Source organism: Crocodylus siamensis, chromosome 7 (assembly GCF_052110815.1).
Source record: "Crocodylus siamensis isolate JL-2025a chromosome 7, ASM5211081v1, whole genome shotgun sequence".
NCBI lineage: Eukaryota > Metazoa > Chordata > Crocodylia > Crocodylidae > Crocodylus > Crocodylus siamensis.
In genome coordinates, this window is record NC_143401.1 from 9,896,490 (window position 1) to 9,914,903 (window position 18,414).

Consider the following 18,414-nt stretch of genomic DNA (forward strand, 5'->3'; position numbering starts at 1 on the left):
TCATATCTAACAACAGGGAACGTAGGTCACATGAACAGGATAAGGGACTTCATTCTGCAAAGCAGGTACTCTGAAGTGGTGATAGTGGTTGCACTACCAGACTAACTGAACGTGAGCTGACAGTACAGAGTGGAGACTAAGCAGGTGAACACGATCACTGGCTATAATATGAACAAGAGAACTGGAAGCAGGAATAAATAGGCGTTAAAGCTTGTACAGCCAGCACTGGCAAGATAATTCCTGGAATACTCTGTCCAGTTCTGGTGCAGAAATTTCTAGGAGGGTTGAGAAGAGTCACAAGCAATGGATACATAGGTAAAGGGCCAGGGCTCTAAAGAGCTGCTTCACAGTAGCTACCTGGGGGTCTGCCCTGCCCTCCTTGTAAGAGAAACTAAACTGGAGCATCTTTTATCCCTATAGCAATTTAGCATCCATTCATTACAAGGTAAGGACATGCCTACAGTTTCCAGAGTAGGTGAGGCACTATGAAGTCATCCTGTCCCCACAACAGGTTTCTCATGGGTCCATACCTACAAGAACAATTTGAAATCTGGAAAACCTGCTTCTTAAGGAGCTCAATTTGTTTATCTCACCAAAGAGATTATTATGTGGTCATTTACAAAGAGATGGTATCTGATAGCAGATGGCTATTTACCCAAGCACACAAAAGCAGAACAAGAACCAAACGCTGAAAGATAAAAATCAGTAAAACTGGAAATAAGGCACATTCTTAACCAGGAGAATAATCAATCATTTGAACAGGTTACCAAGGGTTGTTCTGGAGTCCGTTTCTAGGAGAACAACAAAAATTGGGTATCCTTCTAAAGTATGCCCAATGGTTAAGCTGGTGTGTTAGATACCTTATGCTACACAAAAAGCACACTAAATGGATTATGATCACTTTCCAGCCTGAAAAAAACCTTACATTAAAAACCTCAAAATATTTTTCAAGTTTAATTGAGCAGGGCACCAATCCTCTGTGCAGTGAAACACTGTAGCAAACTGAAGGGGGGGGGGGGGGGGGGGGGGGGGGAAGCTATAGCCAGCTGCAGGAAGGCACAGCTGATAAAGATGACTGGTTAGCCCCTGGGAGTTCAAAGCCTCCTAGGGTTCCCAAAGAGGGGAAGAGTAGCGGAGAGGGAGAAAGCAGGTGGGTCAGCTCCCGATGAGCCCCAAGCACCACACTAGTGGTGGCTTGCAGGACTCAGAGAGCACTCAGAACCCCTAGTGTACAAGAGCCAACACCTCTCTAGGGAAGGAAAAGTCAGTTCTTAAAGGGATCTTCCCAGAACCACCCATCCTAGCCTTTAAGCAAGCACCAAACCTCACCAATCTCATCACGGCCCATAACACACCAAATGGATCCAGACCATGCCATGACAAGAAACATAAAACCTGCCAAAACATCTCCACCACCCCCACAATTAATATACCCCACAACAAAACCATCACCAGGAAAATATATAAGAGAAACCAAACAACAACTGCTTACCAAATCACATACCAGAATGAATGCATACCAAAAATCAATCAAAGACAAAAAAACCCCAATTACCTGTGGGTGCATACTTCTTACAAGATAACCACTCTCTCTTTGATCTCTCAGTTCTAAGCCTCAAATGGAATTTACAAAATACCTTTCACAGACAAGCCTATGAATGTCACTTCATAAATCTGAGATACAAAAAATCATGGACTAAATATAGACATAGGATTTATGGCACATTATAACCATTATATGGCACATTATAACCTGCCTGATAACCCCAGGCCTTTCATCTCCCATGGCCCCTGATCCTCACTGCCACACATCTGCATGTTCACAGACCTGCATTTTGCATGCTGGCTTCTATTCCATCCAGAACACACACCAGCAGACTCTCCTTATGCCTGAAGGGTGTTGGTGCCTGAAAGCTTGCAAAGAACAATTTTTCCAAATATTTAGTTGGTCTAATAAAAGATATCACATTTACCCAAAGAACCTTGTCTATCATATTATGCAACAAACTCTCAAACCAACACTTGACACCCAACCTCATCTTCAAAGTAGGTATTGTTTCCTGTACCACCAACAGCATGGATCTCTCTCAAAAAGGCTGTTGATCATAGTTCACTGGTGATAGCTTATCTTTGGGTGCCAGCACATAACCATACTGCAGCTACTGGATCTCCCCCAGGCCTCTAATATCAATTGTCATGAAATGCAACTATTCTGTCACAGAGACAGTGCCATTTATAAAGGACAAATAATGCTACCTATTTGCTATTCCCTGGATCTCAATGATAAAATCACTGCTCATGCCAGTACCAATGTCACCAGGGCCCCCAGCCTGGATCCAGACCGTGGAGCTCTCCGTGAGTTGAATCTAGACCCGGCAGTGGTATAAGTGGCAGTATCTGGGTTAACGCAGCCATCGCTTGCACCCTTGCTGCCAACGTTTCCCCCCCAGCAGGACTTTGTAGCTGGGCATTTGCTGGCAGGCCCTGCCCCCATTCACCCCACCTCTGAATTCCCAGCCACCCTAGAAGCCCCATGGAGTGGATGAAAAGGCTCAGCAGGCTGTATCCTTAACATGCCTGGCTTATACTTTGTTATGTACACTGACAATTTCATGCCAATTCAGTGTTCCTACAGGCTTCCTTGCTAATACCAGCCTGTTTCACTGTCCATTATATTTACTCAGCAAAATCATAAGCTTTATAAAGCCTGCTATAAATACTAGGAACCATACTGGAGGAAATATAGGTGTCTGGATGAAGAGCAGATGATGAATCTAGACCAAGGGTTGACAATTATTTGGGCCCTTGGACCACAGGAGGTTTTGCAGAGCTGTCGTTGAGCAGTCAGCACCCCCCCCCCAAACAAACAAAAAAACTCCCTGTGTGGGATGGGGCTGCAGAAGGGCAGGGAGCTGGCATGGGTGTGGGCATGAAGGATAAACAATTAATGTTTTAACCAAAACAATGCCCCAAGAAGCAATTCACTGTTTAACGGATAAGTGTGGTGATAACCAGTTAGCTTAGGTTATTCCTTTAGCTTGGGACAGGTGCAGTCTGGCAGGGAAGAGGGAAGGAAAGCCCCACTGTGCCCCAGCAGGAATCAGAAGGCAGCAGGGAGGGCAGGCAGGGAAGAGGAATTAGTACCCCTAGCCTAAAAGGGAAACAGAAGCAGCCTAATGATAATGACTCATCAATTAAGCAATCAACTGCTTGTTCACAGGTGCTCCCTCCCTCCCAGCACAGCTTCAGGTGGGCTCAGTTGTCTGTCTGGGTTTGCCAGTGCCTCTTTCCCCACCTTTCCCCCTGTTAAAGGGCTCAGAGAGCCAGGAGTGACTGCCAGCACCAGCTGTGACTATGCTGCTGTGCTATCAGTTAATCAATATAATTAGAGGAGGTTAATTTTTAAAAAATGATATTTACATCCCTAGCAAGAGGGCAGCAACTTCAGCAGGGGCAGCTCAGCCAGGGCACCCACTGTCAACACCATCTCTGGGCCACACTTTTGCCCCAGGGAGGGGCTGGAGCTGCTGCCTGGCTTCAGCATTGGTGGCCTGGATGCAGAGGTGACAGCAGCCATGCAGAAGCTGCTTCTGGGCACTGGGAAAAAGCAGAACCTGACAGCTGGTATAACCACCCCACTTTGCCACTGCTGGGGCCCTTCTTGTTGTGGCTGCCCAGAGCTTGTGCTGGGGATGCCATGCAGTTCCTCCCTGCCACAGGCACGGAGGGTGGGGGGCAGAGGCAGCAGCTGGGAGGAGAGCCCCTGCACAGGCTCCAGGCAGCTGCAGCAAGAAGGACCCCAGCAACAGCAAGGGGAATGTGGCCATGCCTGCCACAAGATCTTGTTTTTTCCCCAAATGCCCAGCAGCTGCTTCTGCCTGGCCACTGCTGCCTCTGTGCCTGAGCTGCCAGAGCTGAAGCCAGGCAGGAGCTCCAGCCCCTTTCTGGGGTAGAAGGGCAGCCTGGAGGCAATGCTGGTGGCACTGGTGGGGAGGAGAGCCCTAGTACAGGCTCCAGGCTGCTGCAGAGAGGAAAGCCCTGGCAGTAGTGAGTGGGGGGTGACCCCACCTGCTGCCAGATCCTGCTTTTTTTATGGTGCCCAGCAGCAGTTTCTGCCTGACAGCCACCACCACCACCACTGTTCATCTTGACCATGGTGGGCAGGTTCAGATCAGGCACTACAGGGATCCTGACCCCCTGTACAAGGAAGACGGCCAGAAGCCACCACTGCCAGGGGTGCCAGGAAATGGAGTCCAGCCACTGAGCTGCCCCAGCCCGCTGCATGCCCGAGGGTGGCTAAATGTGCCACAGGCTGGGCTGCACCTGGGCCACGCAGGACTGAGGGACCCATTGCAGGCCGGACAAAAATCTTTTGCGGGCTGGATCATGGCCTGCAGGCCGTATTTTGCCCACCTCGATCTAGACCAAATTTAGATGAAGGCAGTGCTGGCAGAGTCAAGTGCTTTGAAGAACTTCCCACTACCATAACATATTCTCTAGTTATCAGACCTGTCCACATCTTTTGTGGACCCTACATTAAAAGCTCCGGCGATGGAAAGGCCCCCCACCACCTAAGCCTGCCGAGGAAGGTCTCTCATCTTGCTATACTTTGGCCAAGCCATTGTGACTCCTGCATTTATGACTTTTAAGCTATATAACTGCAACACAATATGCCAAGAAATGAATTCACCAACAGTAAGGCTCTGGTCAGGTTCAAACTGCAGCGGTACACCATCTAGTCACACAGGTACTCAAGACAGACTCCTGCAATGAACACACTTGAGTAAGAAACCACAGTCACCATTTCTAATTTCAACATCCAGTGTCTCTGCCTGGAAATGCCCTGAGCTCTCACTCAGACTTCAAGCCATGATCAGCGTTGATCCTGGTATCATTTTAAGGTCTGGTTCAACCCATGTTCTATGCCCAGGAAATCACAGCATGGTACACGGGCTGTGTGGCACATGACTGCATGTCATGTAGTTCTAACATCCAAAGTCAAGTTAGGTTTGATGCTTATGTTCCAAGTAAAACAATTTAATGTAGTCTGCCCATTACTGAAAATGTTTCTGTTGATATTTCACCCTTACCCTACTTCTTATCAAATCTAATTGTAAAGGAAACTCCTCCCAGGTTTCTAGGGTAAACAATGACGATTTGCTCAAAAGGTCCAAACTGAATAAAATGTGGCAAGTAAACAGAATTTTAAGAGATAAAATATATTTTTGTCCCAGCTCTGATGTTACTAACAAACTGCTAATGAACAGAAGAGAACTTGCATGTCAAACAGCCTCACGCAAGTGTTATAAAGGACAAACTCCACCCTGGCAAAGTGACAGAAGAATCAAGGGTTTAGTAATTTGTTAAGTACTTTGGCATCTAAACTGGATGAGCCTGGATAACAGTTTAATTATGGGTTTCAAGATTTCAAACAGGCAAGTAATGCTTTGCAACGGAGGCAGACGTGCAAGACGAACAGAAGAAAGGCTCATTAAAACCCTGCTATCGAGCAGTCTCCCTCATGCTCGTTATAAAAGATCTTGGCATTCAGATCATACTTTCTGTTACAATCCTAAGTCTCAACAAGATAGCCAAAGCTTCCCTTTATATGAGGCATAAACTGGGTTTTTTTTCCCCCACACAGCTAGACAGAAAACATTTTTTAGGGTACCAACTGAAGCAGGTACTTTTTCCCTTAGCAGGCAGCAGTTTTCATACTAGATCCGAACCGGAGACCACAAGAAACCCTGTGAAGGCTGATAGCGGAAAAGCCCCTTCTAGGGCGAAACCGGCTGGGACAACGACAGCGGGGCCACAGGCTGAAGAGGAGAAACCACAGCGCGTCCCAAGTGCGGCAGGACAAACCTCTACCCCAAAAGCCCTGAGCTCTTCAACTGCGAAACCGCCTCACCCGGCAGCCGCACGTGTCGCGACTCTGGGAACAGCCGGCCCTACTGGAGGCAACACAACAGAAACCGGACTGCACCGAGAGACCAGTTCAGGGCAAGCTGTCCCCGCGCTCGGAGGGCAGAAGCGGACTCTGGTCGAAGGCCGCCTGGCGCCCGGCCCGGACAGGCCGAGCGGGCGGACGCGGGGCGTCGGCTCTGCCCGCAGCCACGTGCGCCGGGAACGGGAGCGGGCGCGGGAGAGAGGGGCAGGGACCGCCCCACCCCCAGGTACCTGCTCGGCGCCGCCACCGGCACCGCCCGCACGAAGGCCCAGGCGCCGCGCGCGCCCCCCACGTGGCCGCCGCACGGGCCCCTCACACGCGCCGCCCCAGCCCCAACCGCCGCGGCCGGGCCCCGCCCCCAAGCCACTTCCGCCTCCCGACAGCCAATCGGCGCGGGGGAGGTGGAGGCCCCGCCCCGCCCCGCCGCTCAGCTACGGGACGGCGGTGGGGACAGAAAGAATTTCGGGCGCGGGCGTGAGAGGAGCGCCTGGGCCAGGATTGGGCTGTGACACATGGTCGGGGGTCTGTTGCTGTAGGGCGGTGTGACGTCATGAGGGGGGGTTCTGGCTGTGACAGCATAGAATGGAGGAGCGGTGCTGACGGGGCTGCCTTGTGATGTCATAGCATGGAGAGGCAGTGCTGATGGGCCGGGCTTTTATGTCATAATGGGGGTGGGGATTGTGGAGGGCCTGGGCTGTTGTGATGTCAGGTGAGGGGAGCAGTGCTGATGGAACAGTCTGTGATGTCATAGCGTGGAGGAGCAGTGTTGACGGAGCCAGGCCCTTGGGGGTACTGCTGTATGTAACGTGGGGGTAGATAGAGCCAACCTGTGGGGTGTGGGGGAAGCTTGGTGTTGGGGGCAGGATGGGGCCTGGTGAAATCACTGCTGAAATCAGTGCTGAACAGCGTTATACCCGAGCATCTGGGTGCAGGAGGACTGTCTTGGGAGGTTGGATTTTGGGCACACAACCGGGGCCTTGAGTGCTGAAGGTCTCATTTCTGGAGTCACATAGAGGGGCTCAGTAGCAGGAGTCAGGGTGAGGAGGTGATGTGTTGGAGAATAGGGTGGGCTCAAACTGGGGGGCTGAATTCTGGAGGCAGGGCTATGATGCTTGGCAAGCCCAGTGCCACAATATCATATGGCTGGGGTCATGGCTGCAGAGTCAGAATTAGACCATACCATACCCGCTGGGGGCAGTGAACCAGAGTGATGCCTAGTGCTGGAGTGTATGCCTAGACACTGGCACATTGCAGAGTTCAGCAGGGAAGAGCAGGGCTAGGCAGAGTCACAATATGGGAAAGCTCAAAATCAGTGGTCAAAGCCAGGCAGTAGGAGAAACACCAAGGGACATGATATTGAGACAGAGTTGGGTATTGTAACATCTTACAGGGCCCATAGTGTGCCAACAGGTGTTACTCCAGAGGGAGCTATGCCACCTCCCCAATCCAACAGAAACACCTCTTTGCCAGGATAGCCACAATTTGAGGGGATTTAGCAGTGTAGCTAGGCCAGCTTAGGAATATAGAAAAAATACACCTGTGTCTGGCAGGGCTATGCCAGACAATTCTAGCATAAGCCTGACCTTCAGTTATTCCCCTGACCTCTTCAACAAAGGAGCTGTTTGAAACTTTTAAGACATGATGAACAACTGTCACCTTTAAGAGGTGTCTGGTTCAAAAACTACTCTGATCTCTTCAGCCACCAAGTGACTGTAGGAAGTCAGGATTACACAACAGTTTTGCCAGCTAAGATTGAGAAAAATTCACATCCTCTAGCAGATATTTACCAAGCAAATTCCTTCTGCTGACAAACTGCATCTCCACTGGGGAGCTCAAGTATACCACTTTGCTGTCAATTACAGCCAACCAGTCACAAAGCTGGAAATACTGCTTCCCTCAAGGTGGATACTAGCAGAGGTCAAATCCAATCAACATAAATTTAGTTCACTGAAGATTAAAACTGTAGATTGTGCCTCATTTATGTGCAACAAAACAGTTAAAATGCACTGATTCACCCTTTCATTTGTATGTTGTATTTCTGCCTCCCCCCTCAAATAAATGACCAAATCTTATCCTGAAACTCCACTATGTGCCCCAGTAAGGCCCACCAATTTTCAACACACAAGTATGTACATGGATATTTGAGCACCTGGAGTGATCATATGCTAACACAGGAGCTCACCTCAGCCTCAACTATTATGGTACAGCTCAGGCACAAATCCCCAAATACTCCCTGCAAACCCCTCCTGAAAAACAGCCACAGGTACAAGCTCCAGTTATTGGTCAAATTCCCAAGACTTACTTGACTCAAACTAATGTCATGTTTCCTATTAACTTACATGCAGATTTAGAAATGTTGATACATATCTTCCAAAGTACTTCACTGACAATATAATTTTAACACCAGTTAAAGGAATAGCATCTAAATATACTTATATGGCATATTATTGTAGGAGGAAAAAACAAAGGTTGCAAAAAATACAAACCCCATGGGCTACAGTTCAGATTGTTGGCTTGTGATGAAGCCGGCTCTTTTGTACTCGGCTGGTTTCTGTTGCCTTGCATTCTGGAGAGTCGGTTCTAGTTACATAATGCATGCATGAAGTGCACGTGCCAAGCAATGGATTCCCAGTGTCTCATAGGTTACCTGGTGTGGGCTCAGAATGACAATTTCCTTCACTTTTTGTTTTCTTGATGTTTAACACGTAGGTGCTAAATGAGGTGTTTGTTTTTAGGGACAGTAGTGGAGAGAGAAACACACTAAGATTACGACTAGTGCTTTTGGATGCCCAAAATAGATTACCTAACAGTGCCTAATTTGCAGAAACTACAAAGTACCTGCCCTCTGAAAAATAATTCTCCTTTGAGATGCCTAAAGTTGGGTACACAAAAGCTCTAGTCATTTTTGAAAACCCTGTCAACAGACATCATGGTAGCATGTAACCTTTACTTGGCACATACTGTTTAAACAAACATGGGCAAGTAAATTAGACCACTTACAAAGAGGTACTATAGAAGATATTTATTACAAATTCACAAATAGAGTTTTTACATGATTTCAAAATAGCCATTAGATTCCAAATCTGTTCCATTTGGAATGGGGAGTGTTATTTGACCCATAATAAACACCTATCAAAACTGCTTCCTGCTGGGGAAGACGGCAAGCCAGAAGAAAGCCACAGCCTAGTGTTTCTCTTCCATTCATAAAAAATTGCATCCCCCCAGACTGATGACGGATGTTTATGAAGGAGCAAGGTAAGGTAACTTTCAGTTTGCAAATGGCACTGCAGGGGCCCCCACGCTGGCTCCAAGCCATTCACTGCAGGGGTAGGTCCTGACATATGTGTCCTCGGGGGGGGGGGGAGAGGGAGGGAAGCAGCCATCCTGTGCACAAGCAAGGCACACAGATGCTATCTACTTAGGGAGAGCCTGGTTTGCACCTGGGAGACACTCCCACCCCCAAGCAGTAAATATGAGCAGCAGGGAGATTGCCTCCATGGTGTCATAGCCTTATGACTCTCCCATACCTCACAGCATTCACTTCCAACACAGAGGCAGAGTATCTCCTGCTGGGAAAAGTTTAACACAGACTGAACTTCACAAACAATATCCTGACCTCAGCTCTTCTGCCACATCAGCAGCCACCATCCCACTGACACATCCAAGGGGCCCAGTACATGAGCATGTGATGTTAGAGATCTACTGACTACTGCAAACACTTTCAAGCCTAGGAAGCTTCTAAATAGAAATGGTGGCATTTTCCCAAGCACTGAGCAGTGGAAGCTGGAGGTGCCCAGCATCTCTGAATAACCAGGCTACTTGTTTAGATACTTTAACAGCCTGACTTAGGCAGCAGATTGGAAAACGTTTGCTTCTAGTTGCAAATCACACAGGCCAGAACTCTGCTAGTGACCATGAACTTTACAATCAAGTCCATTAACATTTACAAAATACAAGGCAAGGGCTCATTCAGAGCTAACTGCCGATCAGATGAGAAGTTAAGAGTCCTGAAGCAGCAGAGTGCGAGTGCAGACCACAGCACACGTGCTTGACCAACCGTCTCGCCACAGGCTGTCAGCCATGCTTCAGCACATGGATGCAATGGGGATGGCAGCTGGGCACCTACTTCCCTTCACTATTTCAGCCAACTCCAATCAAGGCTCTAAAAGAAGAGGCAAAAGAATAACCTGAGTCCCAGTACCCTCATGCATTTCCGTTGAACAGCCGAAGTGGCAACCACCTGCTTGTATAAATGCATTGCCGCAAATTGCACTCTGGTCCACCTTAGAAGTAGGCCTAAGATTATAAGGCCTTTGACGTGGGAAATGTCTTTGTGTTATGGGCCAGAACCTATGACAACCCGCTCGAGTCCCTGATAAACAGTTATTGCAAAAGGCAGCTGGCTCTTCCTCCTGCTCACTGTTTTGCAACATAGTCTTAAGGCAGTTTTTGGCACTAATGCATAGTTTGCAGTTCAGCTCTGGGTGCACATTCCTACTACTGAGCATGCTCCATTGGGCTGCACTGTCTTGGCAAGTACACAGCAACATAAGTTAACCTGGGACAAGTCCCAAAATTATAGCTGGGCAAACCCCCAAGCCTAGCAGATGTTTTCCTCTGGTTTTTAACATCAACCTTCTCATGTTTTAGCCCTTGAAAGAGAAGGGTGTGGGGGGCTAAGTTCTAGTCTGAGTTCTTGGTCTGAATGGCAGAAACTCTCTCAGTGCTGTGTATCCACTCTGTCCAGTGAATGTTAAATGCAAGATGCAGTGGGAAGGAACTGGGGAGAAAGAACAGGTACAGTAAAATCCCTGTTTTCTGGCATTCTACTAGCCAACACACTCTATTAATCGGTGCCACCGTGCTGCCACCACCATCCACCACTACGCACCCCCGCACGCAAGCCACGTGCCACCTCCATGGCACCACCACCACCTACCACCCTGTGCTGCTGTGTGCAAGCCCCCCACCCCCTCCAGTTCCAGTGTTTTTAGATAACTGGCATTTTTACGTTACTGGCACTTGGCATTCCCCACTCATACAAGATAACGGAGATTTTACTGTACCAGGAGCAGCGAGTTACCAAGCCTTCATGTTTACCCTTTTGTCCTCTAAGCTACTGGTTCTTTTTGACACAAACAAATGGGGATTGTAGTTCTCACCATGTGACGTCTATTGGGTAACTAAAGGGATGTACTTGGTAGCTGTGTTGGTCTGAGACAAAAAGAAATGCAACACTCTAGAACTCTTGGTTCAGAGATGAAGTTTATTTCTTACCTATGGGGACTTTTTACCATCTTTAATTTTTCCTGAGCCTGAGGAAGGGTGTGTGTACCCAAAAGTCTGCAGAAAAGACTTTTTTTCTGTGATTTCTTAGTTGGCCTAATAAAAGGTATCATCTATGAACCAAGAGTTCTAGAGTGTTGAATTTCTTTCTGGGTACCTAAATGCATAAGATCATGGTTTCCACCCAGTGTTTAGCACATCTAAGCCAACTCCATTAGCTGGCACTAATGGATGTTTATCTTGCTAGGATCCTATGACCCCAGCTGACTTCCTGCTCTTTGGGCAGAAGGATGGACTCGACGGACTTCCAAGGTCCCTTCCAGCCCTAATGTCTATGAAATCTATGAAATAATTAGATCCTGATGGTGGTACCAGTACTAATGCATGACTAAAATTTTGGAACTACTGATGAGGAAGCTGGGTTGTAAATCAGAGGAAGATAAATTGAGAAACATTAACAGATCATAGCAATAAAAAATGAATAGAACTATAAGAGTCAGATGTATGTGTATCCCTGAGAGGATCAGACCAAGGAAAGCAACAGGGAGACCTTTATACTACCTTCACACCCTCCACACTCTGGGCCACTATTTCAAGTGATGATAGTTTCTGCAGACCAGCACTGGGAAGAAGCTAGAACCCCTCTAACATTCAGTCCAGCTCCTTTACTACTCCCATGCTCCACCAATGCCTGTGGAGGCAAACGAGGACTGCTTATTCTTGACCTATGCTGCTCATTGTTCACTGGTCCATTATGGTTCAGTAGGAAAACTGTTCATTGGTCTGTTATGGTTTTTATAAATCTCCTGAATACTACCACAGTGGTGTGCAGTAGTCAGAATAGGTCCCTCAATTTGGTAAGGCTCTCAGGTGGCTGTGGGGAGCAGCAGCATATTGTGTATGCCAATATTAACAGGGTTCCAGCTATGGGTTGGAACCCGCACCCAACGCTCCCACGAAGAGAGAACCTTAACATCGTGGTTGGAAGATGTAAGATGTGAGAGCCTGGTCCTGAAGATGGACCAAGGGAAATTTAGGCAACTGTAACTGATCAGTTTGTTATGGAGACAAACTGCAGCATCATGGACACAGAAGAGCATCTGGATACTGCAGCTCAGTTAATCCACTGGAGATAAACTCAGGAGACTTAGGGCTTTGCTGAGTCCACTCAGAAAGAAAGAGGAATGAACTAATTGCCTCGGTGCTTCTGCTTGTCCCCATGTTTTATGTATTTCAGCCTCTCAAAATTTAGAGGAAAGTGAATAGTCCACTTTATCATAGCTAGGGACCTGCCTAAATGGTGGGGGAATCATCTGTATTCAATCACAGAGAATTATCCAACTAACAGTTCTGTCAGTGCCTGCATTTCCATTAGAATTAAAATAAGGAGACAAGAGTAGAGCAAACAGTTTGTTAGGACACTACATGCACACCGGCCACAGCATCTCACCTCTGCAAGTCACCCAAAAAGTGCAAGAGCCTAAAGCCTCAAACACCAGCTGGCAACTCTGAAGAACCAGGCCCCTGAAGCATACAAGCACTTACCATCAAGCTATTGCTCTGCTCCTGTTTTGCCTCTTGCATAATTGTGCTAAAGCGGTCGAGATAGTGCAGGTTCTCTTCCAATATACGGGCAAAAGTTTCCCTGCAAAAGTAAAGCACCAGAGAGCAGATTTAAGCTGAGACAGGATGACACCTCCAGGAGGCATGGGACAATGAAAGGAGAAGGAATTTGCAGTCATTTGCTGCCATTCTATACATTAGTCTTTCTGGCAGCAGCAGGTGGCAATGGAAGAAGGGGGTGATGGGTGGCAGAAGTGGCTCCTGGATTCATAGGGGGAGGCATGGGAAGCCAAGGAGGTAAAGGCAGCAGAAGCCTGTAAGCCATGGAGTTAGCCACTCATGGGCTGCATGCTGCCTGCAGGCCACCAGGACCTTGTGTGGCACAGCACTCTTCAAATGCAATTTGCAAGGAAGTGACAGACCAAACTCTTAGACTCAGCAGAGAGATGATGTCAGGAATGGCTCACATCATGTGTCCTATACTTAACCTTGGATGTGCAGTCAGTCACAGGGGTGTCACTCAATTGGAAATCTGAGATAAAGACCAGAACCAGTCTGAACCAGCCAATTCGTAAAATTCTGAACCACCGTGCAAGAGACATCAAGCTATTTAAAAGAGAAGACTATGGCTTATAATGCGTGATGTTCTGTCCGTCTAAAATGACAGAGTCCAGAACCGCAATCCAAATGGACCACAAGATTTTAAACCACTTTGGCAAGAGCCAAGTAGATTTTGTGTGGCCACTGTCTGCTACCAATAAACAGCTGTTTTCATCCACATTCTTACAATCAGGTACTAACAGTAAATGACGGAGGAGAGAAAAAGAGGAGTGCCCTCAGTCTACTGTCACTGTTGAAATCTAGAGCATCTCAAGCCTTCTCTAAATATGAACAGAGGGAGTTGTCTGGAATCACTTAGACTCTAAGCTTTTGAGGAAGGGCCTGTCTCTTTCTTTGCTGGTACAATGCTGAGTACAAAGAGGTCCTGGTCCATATTAGCCAGCTTCTGCATGCAAAAAGTTTCTTCAGGAAAGAGATAAATTAGTCTTGGTAAAAGCTGCTCTTCCAGTTGGCTCTTACCCATCTCTAGGCATAGGCACTGAAGACAGAGAGTGGGGCACAGTTCCTGAAGAGGTCTGTGGGAGCCAGGCAGCTGTTGTGGTTGTGGCTGAACCTTCTAGACTAGAACTTGCCAGAGAGCGAGTAGAGCTCTGAGTCTGGAGGAAGAGCAGAACTGTTTTCATTATCCGCTTTCAGTGGATGGAAAATAAAGATGTTAGTCGCACTTCATATGTGCTAAAAGACCCCAAGCACCATTTAACATATGTACATTCATGCAAAAGGAATGACAAAGCCCCAGAAAGCTGTGAAATACCATGGGTGAATGTTCTCATGGTCCCAGGACCTTGCCCATATTGTGCACGCAACACCCCCCCACACCCGCCCACCATCTAGCGCATTTGTTCTCCAAACCTAAGCCACATCCTAAAACAAGGGTCAGCAACCTTTGACAACCTCCTGTGAAACCACTGGATCCAGCCTGCATACCTGGGGCTTCTAAAGAAGTATTTGACAGCAGGGGGCACCAGCTATAGGCACTCTCCACGTGCCACTTCAGAAATGAGCAGCAGTGGCCGGCTCCTAGCACCTGCCTGCCTACCTCTAACCCAGGGCAAAGCAGTCCGCCCCGCAGCCAGAAAAAGTGTCCTATCCATGCCCTAGAGGAACCACCTTGTTTGGGGAGAACCATATATAGTTTGCATACTGATGCTTTAGGGTACCAGATGGTGATGAAAAGTTTATGCTTCCCTAGGAGCTGAGTGGATTACCTCTAACCTGCTTACATCTTTGTGAGCAAAGACTGAGCTCATACCCCAACTAACATGCTGCCCCACTCATGCTCCAGAACCAAAGCAGGCCAGTGCAAAAGGCAAACATGATATTCCACAGCAGGCTGTCTTCCCTTGTCTTGTCTACATAAGAGTTCTTCAAGGGCAGTAAACAACCATGTCTTACTATTTGTGTACAAAGCCCACTATAATGGGGCCTCAGCTTCAGCCTCCAAACAGCAAGCAGCAGGGAACAATTCCTACTTACACTGAGCATATAATGCTTCAAACCTCCTACAGGGCTTCACAAACCATTGCAGATTTGACAGGTTACACAATACCTGGCTGAAGAGATCAGCATTAGCCTTTAAGGACTTCAATCTTAAGTCACTTACACAAGCAATTTTCAGCAAATGCCAAATCTCCCTCTGCCTTTTGCCCTGCATCTGCATCACTGAGTTGTCAGCCTCCTTGATGTTATTCAGAGCCACTTCAATCTTTGGAAGCAAATCAATAATCTTCTGCTTGCAGCCCAACAGCTTGCTGTAAGGTAAAGGAGAAACTAGTTACTTTGCCATACAGGGTGCAGGAAGTTTTGGCAGTCTGTGTACTTGCAGTGCTTACAGAGCTTGTGATTACAGACAACTGGACAATATATGCTACCCCCATCATCAACAAGGATACCTGCAGGCACTAAAAGCGTCTCCAGGGTCACTGTTGCACGTGGATGTCTCCCCCTATCTGGTCTGGCAACAGGAAGATTGGCAGCCAGCAGCTGCCACTGCCAAGTCATTAGGGCACATGAACACCCTAATGCTTTTGGTGGCTCTATGTGCTGCCAGTACAGCAGTTTAGCCATTAAAGCACAAAGTGGACCCTAAGAAGGCACCAGCTGCTGAGGCGACCATAACAGCTGGCAAAAGGTACGGGCATATTTTCATGTGCCTTCAGCCAACTGATGGGTGGCAGCAGAAATTAGTTCACTCAGGAGAACTCTGAGCAACTCTGCCACCTGAACAGGATATGCTGCAGCAGAGGGTCTTTGAGTATTACCACACTCACTGTTCTGCCAGAACCACTGCAGTTGTGCTGGCAAAGCTTTCTAGGATAGATTAGACCATAGTCAAAGGTGAAACAATGCTTCCTTGGCTCCACATTTAAATAAAAGAAAAAGAGAAATACAATGTATTCGTACACGTTATGCTGAGAACCTCAGATTTTTCATCTCCTAAAATTGTTTAACAGAGTGACTCATTTAGTTGGGACGTAAATCACCACTTATTAACACTGTATAGATGGGGTTTATAAGCTCAGCACAAGGACAGCTTCCAGTACACGGCCCCTACTGTTAGGTGTGTAGTGCACAGAACTCAATGGGAGAAAGTTTCTACACTTCAAACTGTGTATATTTTATTTTTTTCTGCCCCACAAGAAACTCTGAACCTTACCCTATAGGGCTCCACTGCAGAGGCAGTGATGTGGGCATGGAAGTCATTTAGAGAACACATGAAATGCTCTTGGGAAAAGGCATTAAAAGGGCTGTTTCAAAAGATCCGTGCACAATTCTTGAAAGAGAAGCAATGCTCAGTTGTAGGCCACAGCATTCTATTGACAGTTGGTAATTTGAAGGATATATGCAGGCGTGAATGAAGCAGACCTCTCTCTTTACTGCCTTTGAATATGTTGGGGCAGCAATAGGACTCTGTCCTTCAACAATCTGAACTGCACATCTCTGAATGAAGTTTTCATTTTTGAACTATGAATGCAAGGGGTTTGTTTCCCAACTGAATTAATGTGTTAACAAGATCTCTCCAGCCTAAAAGCTGCATTTCATCCCTGCTTTCTAACTCACAGACAAGTTCTCCTGGTACCTTAAGTGGCCAAAGAGCTCTTTGAGAACTCTGTCCTGGCTCTGCACAGTCTGCACAATAATCTTCACCATGTCCGTGCTGTCACTGTAGGCATGATCTGGGAGGAACAACAATCCTCTTGTTAGCAAAATGCCCTTGGAGAAAGGACACACAGCTCTTAGATACATATCCATAAAACACCCCCCCTCCCCAAATATATTTCACCTAACAAGAGAAGCCTGATAAAAAAGGCAGGTTCAAAAAGGGAATTAGATGAAGTGGAGGGGTCAGTTCTGGGACCAGTTTTGTTCTATATCTTCCTCAATGATCTGGAACAGTGGTTTTCAACTTTTTCGTTTGTGGATCCCTAAAACATTTTGAATGAAGCCTGGACCCTTCTGGAAATTTTGAATGGAGGCACAGACCCCTCTGTATTATGAGTATGGGTATTCACACACTTTTGATTGATCACAGTCATCTTTTGTAGACCCCTTAGATGTAGTCTGTGGACCCCCAGGGTCTGCGGACCACAGGTTGAAAACCACTGATTTGGAAGATGGGATGGAATGCACCCTCAGCAAGTTTGCAGATGACACTAAGCTAGGTGCAGCAGCAGATATGCTGAAGGGTAGGACTAAGATTCAGAGAGACCTAGACATTTTGGAAGATTGAACCAAAAGAAATCTCATGAGGTCCAAAAAGGAGAATTGCAAAGTCCTGCACTTAGGACAGGGCAATCCCGTGCACTGGTACATGCTAAGGACTGACTGACTAAGCAGCAGCTCTGCAAAAAAGGACCTGGGGGTTACAGTGGACAATAAGGTAGATATGAACCAACAATGTGCCCTTGTTGCAAAGAAGGCTAACAGCATACTGGGCTGCATCAGTAGGAGTGTTTGCAGCAGACCGAGGAAAGTGATTCTTCCTCTCTATCCAGCACTGATGAGGCCACAGCTGGAGTTCTGTGTCCAGTTCCTCCCCCCCGACACACACACAAAATTGATCCGACCCACCATGGATGGCAGTACTTATGTTGGGGGTATTAAATCAACTGAATCAGTCTTCCTTATTATGCACAATCACACTGCAGTTCAATCCTCTCTTCACACTTGCTCTAAAATTGAGCCACTCTGGCTGGCTACGCACTGATTTCCATAAGGGTTGCAGCTATTTCCCCAAACACACAACTGTGTACAATCCTCCTTGATGGCTACTGCCCTGGTTGCAAAATACAGGGCTATTTCAATTCCCATCACCCTTTCTCCTTTTACTCTACCACTGTATTCAAAAAAGAGATAGCTTTTAGAGGGAGGTGAGAAGCCCTTTTTTTTTTTTTTTTTTTGAGGTAAGAAGTAGAGGGAAAGATGATGATGCTAGATGCTGTTACAAGGCAGTGTGTGTGTGGGGGGGAAGGGGTTACAAGACCAGTGGACAAGCAAAATATAGCAGTGAGACCACACGGCTAAGAAGCTGGAATAAGCATTTCAGTGTAGAGGTCATTTGAGAGCGGCCGATCAACCCAGCAACAAGAGACACTTGGACTGGCACAAGCCAGGACTTGGAACCTCAAGAGCATAGTAGCTCAAGCATACAATTATTCACAGTTTTAAACACATTACTACTACAACTACACCAGACCACTACCTTCTTTATCCAGATCTCTCACCAAGCTCCCCTACATCAGGGGGTCTCGCTGTGTCCCAACCCCAGTATTCCCCTTGTCTTTGCCCGAGACAATACTTTAAAGTCTGACATTCATTATTGAAGGCAAAAATCAGTAGAACAGTTTGAATTTTAAGGTAGGTCACAGAACAAGTCTCTTCCATACCTGGAGGCCTGGGTTTCAGCTGTTTATAGAGGTCTATGGCCTTTTGTTCCCTGCCAAGAGAAGAAGGTAAATGTTTTACATGTGTCCCCACACAGAAGAACTGTTTAT

General features: G+C 47.2%; 2 protein-coding genes across 4 annotated transcripts in view; both read right to left on the reverse strand.

Annotated features, from left to right (window-relative positions):
• Positions 1–6,305, reverse strand: part of ERLIN1 (ER lipid raft associated 1) — a 38,831-nt gene extending 32,526 nt beyond the window's left edge. For 2 of the 3 annotated variants that reach the window (XM_090057552.1, XM_090057550.1), the window contains exon 1: positions 6,181–6,305. The gene's annotated coding sequence lies outside the window, so the exon portion shown is untranslated. Of the gene's footprint in view, positions 1–5,911; positions 6,083–6,180 lie in introns of those variants that run through there. The other variant, XM_090057551.1, reaches the window with a different exon arrangement.
• A 2,652-nt stretch (positions 6,306–8,957) lies between these two features.
• Positions 8,958–18,414, reverse strand: part of CHUK (component of inhibitor of nuclear factor kappa B kinase complex) — a 46,549-nt gene continuing 37,092 nt past the window's right edge. Inside the window, exons 16-21 of the mRNA XM_090057549.1 lie at positions 18,307–18,356; positions 16,500–16,596; positions 15,024–15,171; positions 13,880–14,016; positions 12,782–12,881; positions 8,958–10,112 (exon numbers count right to left, since the gene is read on the reverse strand). Of these exons, the coding sequence (XP_089913675.1) occupies positions 10,086–10,112; positions 12,782–12,881; positions 13,880–14,016; positions 15,024–15,171; positions 16,500–16,596; positions 18,307–18,356 (559 nt within the window). The 3' untranslated portion in view covers positions 8,958–10,085. The remainder of the gene's footprint in view (positions 10,113–12,781; positions 12,882–13,879; positions 14,017–15,023; positions 15,172–16,499; positions 16,597–18,306; positions 18,357–18,414) is intronic.